Source organism: Mus pahari, chromosome 6 (genome assembly GCF_900095145.1).
Source record: "Mus pahari chromosome 6, PAHARI_EIJ_v1.1, whole genome shotgun sequence".
NCBI classification, from domain to species: Eukaryota; Metazoa; Chordata; class Mammalia; order Rodentia; family Muridae; genus Mus; species Mus pahari.
This window is the reverse complement of record NC_034595.1, coordinates 17,301,856-17,313,730: the sequence shown is the minus strand read 5'-3', so window position 1 is coordinate 17,313,730 and position 11,875 is coordinate 17,301,856. Positions and strand designations below refer to the sequence as shown.

The following is an 11,875-nucleotide window of genomic DNA, read 5'->3' as shown; positions in this document are numbered from 1 at the left end:
GGGAACAAGGCTGGGATCTCCAGAATACCTTCTGAGCTAGCACTTTTCAGCTTTCCAGGGTCCCTGGCTGAGGGGAGGGTGTCAGAGAGGTTCCAGAACAGAACAGCCACGGCTTCCTGCCGCACAGCCTCCCATTTTAGCCTCTAGTCTCTCCTCCATTCAGCCTATAGTCCCATCTTGGCTCTGGTCCCCACTGCCAAGTGTCAGCCTACCAGCTGGACTGCTAAGCCAGACTCTCCTGCCAGGACATCCCCACCCAGCACCCAGCACCCCAGAACCTATTCCAGAAAAGAGCTGGGGTCAAAGCCAGCTAGCATGGCCCAGCTGTCAGTCTGCTTGGGGTCCTTGGACTACAGCCGAGGACCAAGAACTTGAGGGAAAGTGATGCAAAGTCGGAGTCCCCTCCCCCCCCAAGTAAGGGCCTCATCTGGTGGGGATGCACTATATTTTATGAACGTCTTTAGTATGCTGTGTGGTTTGGGGCAAGGTGTGTGACCTCTCTGAGTCTTTGCTTGTTTGTTAAACTCTGGTTTGCTTCTGAGGAGCCAGGCTGACTTGCCAAGGCTGGGAGCTAGGAGCCTCCTCTTGCGTTGTTTTCAAATGTTGCACAGTAGCCAGAGGATGGAGGAACAACTCAGGGCATCAGGTAAGCAAAGAGAAGGTGCAAGAGCTGTCGAGTTTCACAGAGGGTCAGAGCTCAGACACTCAGGGCCCAGCCATTCCATCAACTCTGAGAAAGGGAAACTGAAGCCGGGTGTGCCTGAGTGTTGCTATGCAAGGGTGCGCGTGCGCGTGCATGTGTGCGTGTGTGTGTGTGTGTGTGTGTGTGTGTGTGTGTGTGTGTGTGATTCTGTCTCTCTTCTTTTTTTCTCTTTCTATATCTTTATATCTGTGTGTCTGTCTCTCTATCTGTATGTGTATCTGTATGTGTGTCTCTCTCTCTCTGCATGTGTGTGTGTATGTGTATGTATCTGTGTGTGTATCTATGTGTCAGTCTGTGTGTGTGTGTGTGTGTGTGTGTGTGTGTGTGTGTGTGTGTATCTGTGTATCTGTGGCGATGAAACCCCGGGGCCTCATGCCCACTGCACTGAGCTACACCCTCAGCTTACATATTACAATTGTAAACATTGCAATATGTATTCTTCTAATCTGTATTCTTCTCTGAATAGCTAAAACCTATCCCTTTGAAAACAATATCATTTTATTTCATGACAGGGTTTCTCTGTGGAGCTCTGTCTTAGAACTCACTCTGTAGACTAGGCTGGCCTCTCTCTACCTCCTGAGTGCTTGGTTTATAGCTGTGCACCCCCACCACCCAGCTGGGCACAGATACAATCTGTTTTTAGCAATTGTTGGACACTGAGGTTGTTTCCAACCTCTTCACTGTATAATTCAGTAACAAAATAATGAAGATTAGACATCCTGGTTCAATCCCTGCTTCCTAACTCTACAGCGGGAGAAGGAATTCCTGCCTCCTTGGATTAGTGTGGAAGTTGGGTGATGAGAACTAATTCCTAGAAGAGCTTTTACAAGGTGTTCACCGAGCAGGTGCTCAGTAAAGCCTCGGTGCTAGCAATACATTTTTGACACCATGAACTTTCAAAATTATACTTTGATAAAAGCTTGAGAGAGAAGGGAGAGGAGGAGGGAGGGAGGGGGAGAGAGAGAGAGAGAGAGAGAGAGAGAGAGAGAGAGAGAGAGAGAGAGAGAGAGAGAGAGAGAGAGAGAGAGAGAGAGAGAGAGATTTCCATTTATGTGGTTGAACACATAACCTATAACCTATATCTTTATTAGCTAAGAATGGCCTATTCCCTCCTCCTCCCCTTCCCCCCAATGGCTAAGGATGAACACACATTACTTAGCTGGGTCTCCAGTCCCAGAACTGGTTTGGGAGCCTCCTGGCAAGAGCACTCCTCACACTTGGGAGGCTTGCTCCCCTTTGTGTGGGGGATCTGAAATTAGAGCTTTGGCTGATGTTGGACGTTAGGGGAAGCTACTGAGTCCTGCAGGCAGCACACTCTGAGGCCACATCACTGAGGTCAAGGTCATCGCTGCCAGGCAGGTGCTCTGTGCCAGCTAAGGCGCCGGGCCAACACCTGAGGGTGCCAGCGTCCCTCTTAACTCATCCCGTGAGTCTTGTAAAGTCAACAGTGCCCCATCTTACACATGAGTAAGACCAGGAGAGTCTTTATCAGCAAGGATCTTGCCAAGGTCATTCAGCATCCAAGGGCCCTGGAGGTCTCTGGCCACCCATCAGCACAGTGAGGCTTCCTGGGTGGGCAAATGGGATGGAATCCCGGAGGCTCAGTGGACCTCTGGGCACCTCAGATCTCTCTCTCGGCTCATTTTTTAATGTTGTAAGTATTTTGTCTGCATGTATGTATGTGTTCTCTCTGTGAATCTGGTGCTTACATAGGCTAGAAGACAGATCCCCTGGAACAGGTAGTTGTGAACCATCGTATAAACACTGGGGACCTAACCCAAGTTCTTTGCAGGAGCAGCAAATGCTCTTAGCTGCTGAGCTGTCTGTCCAGCCTTTTGGTCACTATCTCTTGATACCACATGCCCAAAGCTCAGGGAGAGGAACACCCGGGTTCCAGGGGACCTGGGAGTCAGACCAACCAGGCTTCCATCACTCACTCTCCTTGGTCCTCTGTGACATCTGCCCCTGCCCAGATGCACTATGAACTTTGACCTGGAAGGTCAGCCTCCTGGGCAGGAAGAGAGAGTGACCCTTCCCAGGAAAGGAGAGCCAGGACTCAGGAGGGTCACGATGAAACGACAGCCCCACTCCTATGGTGTCTCACTCTGATCTCCCAAGATGGCTGGGCTGCTCATGGCTCTCTGCTGTACCTCTGGCCTCTAGCAGAACCAAGGGAGGGCAGGTCCAGCGGTGTTTCTGGACCCAAGACTGGGGCAATCAGCAGACGACTTTCTGCACTCCAGATCCCACCTGGTGGCCAGGGTACAGGCCCTTACTTAAGTTTTCTTGTCTGGGTGGCTGAGTACTACCATCTCCTTCTGTGCCTCAGTTTCCTCTTCTGAGCCGTGGGAAAACACACTGACTGTATCTGAGGCAACGGGTGAGGAAGCGATGAGAGAAGTGAGGGAGGGTGGAGCAGGGCCAGGCTGCAGCCTCTGTTTGTCCTAGTGCTGGGACAGAGCAGCCCAAGCGACAAACCTGTGTCCAGCTGGGTTTGAAAGCTTGTTTGAGAAGATCTCAGGAGGCTCTTGTGGGGTGGGGTGTTTTCTCCAGAGCAGAAAGGTTCTGAAAGATATGTGAAGACAGACAGGGCCAGAGTTTGGTGAGGTTTAGGAAATTCAGCAAACAGGACTCAACGGTAGAGGAATCACATGACGAAGGGAGTGGCCAGGTGAACCACCCAGTCTGGCTTGAGACCCCAAATAAAGGATGGGCCCAGCTGGGGATAGGAGCTGGGAGAAAGCTACTGTGCCCAAGCTCAGTTTGTCTGTCGCTTTGAGGGATGGTATTCCAGAAAGGAATACCATGTGGGCAAGGGGAAGGATAAGGGGAGTGGGGGAAGAAAAGGCCCAGTGTTGGGGGGTGAAGGACAGTAAATACTGGCTGCTGTCTTTCAACAAGGCCGAGGGTGTGCCAGCTGCGGCAGCCACCTGGTGTTGATGGGTTAATGATCGGGGAGGGTGGGCGGGTGAGTGACAGGATGTCAGGGGAGCCTGCCGCCCACACAATGGGCCACATGGTCGCCAGAGCAGTAGGCAGGGTCTTGGTAAGATTTGGCTCTGTTCCATAGTCTCTGGGGGACTGCAAAGGGAGCCCCAGCCCCCAGATGTGCGTACAAGGCGGGGCCCAGGAGGCTAGAGTTGGGAGGTTACTGGGTTGAAAGTGCTTGGTGCTAGCTCAGAAATAACCAGATCCTGGCAGCTGGCCCTCGAGAGCATTCATTCATTCCATTCACCCATCGGTCACAAGCCCTTGGAGGAGACCAGACTCTCCCACCTAAGGAGACCTGGGGGCAGAAACTATGGTGATGAAATAGGTCCTAAGGTCCCCTACTGCACCCTGGGCAGGCCGTCTGTCATGGAATTGACAGCAGCCCCTGTGCAGTGGCCACTCTGTTTAGCCCTGCTGTACAAAAAGGAAAACCCGTGGCTCCAGCCACTGAGGTCACAGAGCCAGCAGGAGGTGAGGCTGACATTAAACTCCCTGGCCTATGGACTCTAAAATTCTCTCCATCACTCTTGGGTGGTCCCCAGCCTGGCTGCTCCCTTGAGGTCCCCCGAGGGCTTTCTGGATGGCAGAGGGTGGACCTCATGTCTTTTCTGTTTCCTGACTCTCTGGGTCAGCAGGGACAGAGTAAGGAGCCAAGAGCAGACTCAGGGCTCCTGCAGTGTCTTCCTTCTACCTGGCTCCTGCTTCCTCCTGGCTGCTCTGTGTCAGCCTGGACCCTGAAGGTCAGATTCTGTACCTCCTGCCCCGGCTCCTGAGTCCTCTCACATATCCTGTTGTCTTCGAGGGCCTCCTGCTGCTCTCAGGTCTCTGCAGCTGCCTTTCTAGAAAGTTCTCATCAGTCAGGCTTGTGGCTTGCTTCTGCCTCTCTGTCCTTCCGGTCGCTTGTGTGACTGTGGCCTCCCCACCCAGATCGTCCTGATAGTCCCGCTTCACCCCCCCCCCCCTCAGCTTGTTACTCTCAGGCCCCTGTCTTCAGCCAGGGCAGGTCTAGCCTCTGGGACCTGAAACCTCAGGTGCTTAGGAAGTAGCGGAAGCAGCAGGGGACGGTGGTCACCAGCCTGTCTCGCACTCTGCCTCGGGCACATCTGAAATCGTACACACTTCACTATGGAGTGAAGAGCAAGGTGTGATGTGTCTGTGTCCCGCCATGCTTCTTCCGGTGGCTACACCTCTCACAGAGGTGAAGGGACCTGAGGAGCCACACAGGTTGACCATCAAGATAATCCTGTTCCTTCATCTCTGGGGGCCTCTGTGGGGGGAAGCTACAAGATACTCATCTGATCCTCTAGTTCTTCCTTCTTACCTAGACAATGCCAATGCAGGCGCGTCTTATCTCTAGGCATGGACAGTAAGTGCAAGGGCAGAAATCCCCAAATCTGCCCCGATGACGATGAGAATTGTATTAGTAGACAAAGTCAAGGCTGGAAGGACTCGAGCAAGCACCAAGTCTGAGGTCCCCCTTTCCCTCCCGTTAGGATGGGCAATGAGACCCATGGAGTGGGAGGAGAGGCTCTGATAGAGTCATTGGTGATGGAAGAGACCAATTTTGGGGTGGGGAGTGGAGGAACTGCTGGCTCCTCTTCCTGGGACCAGCATGCAATGTAACTTTAGCCAAGCCTTCTCGGGACTACCTGCTGGCACAAGTATGGTTGTGGTTGCGTGGTCCTAAACTCAAGGCCTCAGAAGTTCCCGTGAGCTCTTCCCATCAATGCAGCCCCACACTTGTCCAGCAAAGGGTTAAGCTCTTGGCGCCAGCTCTGCACGGTAAACCCCCCCTCCTTTTCACAAACACTTGTAGGAAATCAGGCTGGGCGCTTCCTGCAAGGGAGGAGGAGGAGGCAAGGCAAGGCCTCAGCTGCAGGGGCGGGGAGAAGTGGGGAGCGATGCTTGTCTGTGAGCTGAGGCGGTTCTGGCTGGCAGAGCAGTCTGGAGGCGGTCCAGGGTGCTGTGGAGGCAGGGGGCTCCCCAGGTTTGAAACAAAGACCTTGTGGGCAGCTCCCCTGAGCCCAGGCCCGCAGGATGGTGGTGTAGTCCAAGTGAGGTAAGGAGCCGAGCCAGGAGGAGGGCCAGAGGGAAGGCCGCCTTCCCTCTGGATGGGCCAGTCAGAGACTCTGGACAACCCTGGCAGGCAGCCCAGCCCAGCCAGGAAATCACAGCTACGCAGCTGCTGCCACTCCTGTCCAGTTCTGGAAGTCTGGCCCCCAGGACAGAGTGGACCCCAAGATGCTGGTTTCCAGTTCCAGATCTGATGTGGTTCCCTTGGTGAACTTGGACCCCTGTTGGTCCCTCTCTGTGCCCAGGGTGGGCTCATCTCAAGGCTAGTTAGTGCTTGGGTTGCTGAGGGTCTTGAGAGATGTGCGGAAGTGAGGAGCAGGCCAGGAGATGGTACCCTCCTACCCAAATAAGGTCAGGGACAAAGTCTGGGGGCCAGGAGGCCAAGATCAGAGTCAGTAGTAGCCTGGCCCCTTGTTAGTTCCTCCCAGACTGCTTGGGTGAGTCGGGGGACAGTCCGGGGACATCCATCATCGTGGGTATCTCCACTCGCTGCAGGCCAAAGACCACTCCTGTGATCAGGTCTATGCCCTGCCACGGATCCAAACTTGCTTGGGAGCTCCACAACCCAGCCCTTCAGAAGGGTCCAGCAGCTTGATCTGGAGGTCTTTCCCCTGCCTTTCTCCTGCCTCCCATACATCTCCTGGCCTTGGTTTAATAGCCATGGTGTTCTTCTAAACTTCCTGGTTGTTCTCATTAGGTGGATGTCTCTGCTTCCTCATCAGGATGAGGTTCAGGTGGGGATGCCCTGGCTCTCTTTGGCTGGGTAGCATGGAGCTTCTGAATGCCAGGGCTGCTGAAGGTTGAAGCTTTAGTGGGGGAGGATCATCCTGGACACACATGGACACACACACACAAACACACACACATACATACACAGACATACACACACACACAGACATACACACACACACACACACACACAGAGAGAGAGAGAGAGAGAGAGAGAGAGAGAGAGAGAGAGAGAGAGCTGTATGAAGCAGTGGGTGGGAATAGGGCATTGCCTAGCTAGGCACTAAATAGAATCCCTGGAGGGTGTGACAACATGGAGATCAGTTCTGTACAGGTGTTAGGTGATAAGAAGCAAGGGCATAGAAAACGCAGTGTTTGGTGTTTTTTGGGGTGGGGTGGGGTGCAGTTTCCCTGGGGGCAGGTGGGGACCCTTAGCCCAATGGCCCAACCATTCGCAGGACCTAGTTATAGAGGGGCTGGCCCTCCTGGGTCAGGACATCATAATTTGTATCCCCAACTTCCACTGCTACCCTGACGGCTGTCCAGACCTCCCTGCCTGTCTGTGGCACTCAGGGGCCAGGCTCTGAGCCATCCTTGAAGTTCAGCTTGTATTTCCAGACCTCTGTGCCTTTGTCTGTGCTGTTCCTCTGTCCCGGTTCCCCTTCCTCTTTCTCCCCTAGATGTGCTTGGTCTGTTAAAGCTGTCACCAAACTTCCTTCTTCAGGTTTTTTTCTGGGTTGCGTCCTCCACGGAGGGTGGGATCTTGCCAAGCGTGTGCGTTTCTGTATCCTAGGGGCTGAGAACCTCCAAGTTCATTTGGTGCATCTCTGAGGGTCAGGGTGCTCACCAGACAAGGATGGGTGCATCAGGAGCAGGCCTAGGTGACCACCATTCCCCTTTACAGAGAGGAGCAGTCAGCCAGCCACATGGCCTCCAGTGGCTGGAACATCAGGGCTGGGATCTGCTTGCCTGGCGCTCAGCCTGCTGCTCTATTGCACCTTCATCTCTGCCTGAGGTTGGTACCTATTTGACACTGATGTGTGTTTGTTGATTGACTACCTGACTTGGCCGGTTCCAGGCTCCATGACCCCCTGAGGGTTGTGACTTGCACAGAAGAGTAAGGTCTTTCTCAGGAAAAGCTCACAAGTCGAGGCACTTGAGAAATGGGTGCAAAACTGTAGCCACTGACTGTTGGCTGCCTGGGATGTGTGGGCTCTCCAGAGAACAGTGAGATTTTTGTGGCCGAGTCATTGCGGCAAACTGGCTGTTCCTCTTTCTGCACGTAGGGGCCTCTGTGATGGCGCAGGCTGTTCTGCGGTGGGCTAGGGGAAAAAAAAAAAAACATTTCAAAAGTCAGAAACCCACAGGCCGCAGCCCTGGCTCGGCAGAGATGTCAGGAGGTGTGGTTGCACACACACACACACACACACACACACACACACACACCCCGCCCACGCCTCCACACTGGGCCGAAGCTGGAGAGGCCCTGCTGAGGTCCTTGCTTAAAGGAAGATTCTAAGGACTTGACCTGGGGCCTCTGAGCCAGGATCACACAGACATCGAGTACACACTCAAGGTCAGCATCTCCCACCACCATGGATTTGAAGTAGGGGTGCAGGTCCTGTACGGGAACGAGGGGCCTTGAACTTAGATTCACACTATTTTGTGGGGATCGAGGCAGTCCGTGTATGCCGCCGCACGCACCAGAGGCTGGAAGACAACCTGGAATGTGAGTCTCACTGGCGAACTTGGCTTGCGTGTGCTAGGTTGGCTGACAACTGGCCTATCTCCTGGCAGGGGCGTGCTGGAGTTACACATGCTTGCATGCAGCTTTTATGTGAGTTCTGGAGACTCGAACTCAGGTCTTTAGGGTTGTGAGGCCAGCATTTTACCTGCCGAACCATTCCTCCAGTCCCAACTTAAGAACTTTTCCATTCATCCTTTTTTTTAAAAAAAAAAAAAAACATTACATTTAATCATTGTAGTGTGTTTGTGCATGTGTTACCATATGTACATATGTAGAAGGTCATGGCCCATTTGAGAGTCAGTTCTTTCTTATCATGTGGGTTCCAGGGATCGAACTCAGTTCCTCGGGCTTGGCGGCAAGTGTCTTTAGCTGCTGAACCATCTCACCAGCCCTCTCTTGCTTCATTTTAAAATTCTCTTTCTAATACATTTAGTATTTGGCTATGTGGATATGCAGTTAGAAGTATGCATTAGACATATAGGTATGCAGATTATCACTGTTGGGGATGTGTGGTTACTGACCAAACAAAAGCCCTGGACCCGGTCGTAGTACTTACTGAGCAGCGGATCCTGGCCTAGTTAGTCACCGTTCTCTCTGAGCCTCACTCAGTCTTGCTACTGAGATGGGAAGGCAGATATCTGTCAAGCTTCCTGCTGGCCTAGCAGAGCTGGGGGGGGGGGCGCAGTGTGGAGATATGTGGGACATTCAGGGGTTCTACAGGGACTGGGGCAGAAGGACTGGCTGGGAGGCAGGGAGAGTCACAGCTAAAGGAGAGTTAGCCCCCATGTTGCTGCCTAGTCTTTGTGCAGCCAGGCTTTCCCAAGCAGTCCCTGTCTCTGGGGAACTGAGTCTAGAAATAGCTGCCTGATGACTTTCCCCAACTACATTGTGAGAGCATCGCCCAAGTGCCCCCCCCCCCCCAGAGGCTCAAGGAGAACTCCAACTGCTCAACCTCAGAGGTTGGGGTCCTATACCAGCCTTGAGAGAAGAGCCCAGGCTGGTACCAAGAACCTGGCTTCTACCCATGTCTGGTCTTTATCCCTGTGCCCCTCTCTCTCTGGGCCTACCTTTATAGACACTAAGTGTGGGACAGCCACAGCTCTTTGATCACTGAGTGGCTGGCAGCTCCTAGGTCCTGTGCCTCGATCTGGAGGCTGGGTTGATTGAGTTTACCGCGGTGATTGACACAGGAAATACCAGCAAAGTGTCAGAAGCAGAGTGTGAAGGGAGAAGAGAGAATGAGGGGAAGAGGAAGGTTGTGGGCCCCCTCCTTGGGCCACCTCCCCTGCTACCAGGGCCCCTCCCACAGTCCCTCTGTGGCCAGGCTCTCTGGCACAATGTCTGAGAGCAATATCAGGGTCATCTCCATGGCCCCTTGGCTGGGCTCTCTGCCTGAGAGTCACAGACAGCTGCTCACGATGCCATGAGGCGCTTGCGGGGTTTGGCCTCCCCACCCTTTAGCACCCCCTGCTGTCAGTCACCCACTTTCTGTACTCTCAGGACCCCTGGCCTACTGTATTGTAATTTCAATTTTTTTTTTTGAGGCAAAAATTCATATAACATGGAACTAAGCACTCAGCAGCACTTAACATAATCACATGGTTACATCATGTCTCTTCTGCTTTCAGAACACTTCCTTCACCCCTTAAAAAAAAAGATCCAGTACCCGCTGAGTAGCCAGGGACCTTCTCCCCGCCCCCACGACACTGTGACAGCCCTCACTTGGCCCTCTTCCTCTCTGGGCTCACCCTCTGCACACTGCAACCCTGAGGTCCAGACTCACAGGATTCTTGTGCCTGCCTTTTCACAACTAGCATAGCACTTTGGTGGTTTATCCAGTGTCACACATGTTGGGACTTCATTCCTTTTTCTGCTGTAATCCCATTCCTTTCTGCAGCTGAGTAATACTCTGTTGTATGTAGAGACCACAAATCATTTCTCCGTGCAGATGCGTGGATGCCTGGGTGTCGTGAGCGTGGTTGCTGGGACATGTGTGGAGCTGGGTTGCTTGCACGCCTGCTTTCGATTAGTTTCAGTATTGGAAGCGGCTCGCTGTCCCCAGCCTTCAACCTGAAGTTGTATCCCATGCCCAAAGGAAGCCATGTGGTGCCTTGCCTGCCTTCCTGGGCTTGGAATGACTGCCACCAGGGAATCCTTACTCCTTCCCACCTGGATGGTGGCTGCAGGTTACTCTGTGCATGCCCTCCCTTGGGCAATCAGTACAGTGACAAGGGCCTGTGCTTGGTGCCCGCAGACAGAGCTAGGTGTGCAGTGACAGGAGCTGGCATTTGGGGGACACTTGTTACACAGTGTGCTGCCTGCTAGCACTCCACCCTGTATCCCAGAGGGAGAGGAATCCTCATCTCATTGATGACAAATGAGGACGGTGAGTCACTCGGGGTCACACAGCAGAGGGCTGCCTGCCTCTGGCGCTCCAGCTGGTGAGTTCCTGGACGGATGGTGGAGGACTCTGAGGATTGACATTATCCATTATCCCAACAGGCCACAGGCAGGATGGCTGGTGCTGAGAGGAGCCACTTGTGATTTGGACCCCCAGCTACAGTTCAGTCTCTTGAAGATGAAGTGGCCCAGGTGAAGCCAGGCTAGGCCAGGTCCCATGGCCAGCTCAGGGACAGAGGCACAATGGGCTGGGCCAAACCTGGGGCAAGGGCCCCGAAGGCGGCGCTGGGCTTGGGCTGAGGAACAAGATACAGATGGAAGAGGCGACCAGGGCTGGGGAAACAACCAGTCTCTTCCCGAAGCCCCCAGTCCTGAGCTCCTAGAGGATTTCCGTCGGGCACAGGAGCATCCGCCACCCCTGGAGTGGGACCCTGACGTGCAGGACTCTGAAGAGTCTTCTGGAGAAGGTGAGGTGGCCTCCTCTTGCCGGCAGTGGTAGCGTGTTTCCCCAAGAGCCCACCTTCCGGCAGAGGCAAGGAAATAGGGGCGTCTTTACAACCCTTACTTAAATTCTTTTTTCTTTTTTTTTAACGTTTAAGTTGTACAATAATACTGTGCATTTTGGAAAATATAAGCAGTAAGAGGTAAATTTAAAAATGCTCATTATTATACCCCTCCCCGGGTGGGGCCTCTTTCAGGATGCAAATATCAAATGAATATATAAATATATGCTAGAATATTCTGTTGTTGATTGCTTTGTTATCTTACTAGCTAAGAATATTTCCCCCATTCTCTCAATATTCCTCCACAAGTCTCTCTCAGGACCTGCATGCAGTGGGGCTCTCCCGTAATCCTTTGGTCCAGTCTCTCCTGCCCTGCAGCATATACTTTCTGGTTTGTGCTGTGGTGAATACCACAGAGGCAATGCATCCAACCCTCTCTGCGTACTTGCCACCATCCTGCCTTTGGTAACTTGAATTGCTTGGCTCAGGACTTGGGCTGATTCCAAACCCCAGTCAGCAGAGGGGATGTTAGCATTCTTCATCCTCACCAGTGGCTGGGCTCCCACTGCCTGGAGACCAGAATGAAGGGACTAACCACCTTCACCTATGGCAAGTCCCTTCTCCACCCAGCCTGGGTTTCCCATCTCTGAAATGGGTATGATGACACCATTGGGAACAGGAAAGTCTTGATATGTGTTGGCTCCTTTACTGGATTATGAATAGGACATC

The 11,875-nt window shown here is 53.1% G+C and overlaps 1 protein-coding gene across 3 annotated transcripts in view; it reads left to right on the top strand.

The window, feature by feature from the left end:
* Positions 1 to 5,522: 5,522 nt before the first annotated feature.
* Positions 5,523 to 11,875, top strand: part of Akna (AT-hook transcription factor) — a 36,629-nt gene continuing 30,276 nt past the window's right edge. The window contains exons 1-2 of one of the 3 annotated variants that reach the window (XM_021199937.1): positions 5,523 to 5,753; positions 10,746 to 11,110. In XM_021199937.1, coding sequence (XP_021055596.1) covers positions 10,861 to 11,110 — 250 coding nt within the window. In that variant the 5' untranslated portion in view covers positions 5,523 to 5,753; positions 10,746 to 10,860. Of the gene's footprint in view, positions 5,754 to 7,014; positions 7,512 to 10,745; positions 11,111 to 11,875 lie in introns of those variants that run through there. The other 2 variants (XM_029540259.1, XM_029540258.1) reach the window with 2 other exon arrangements.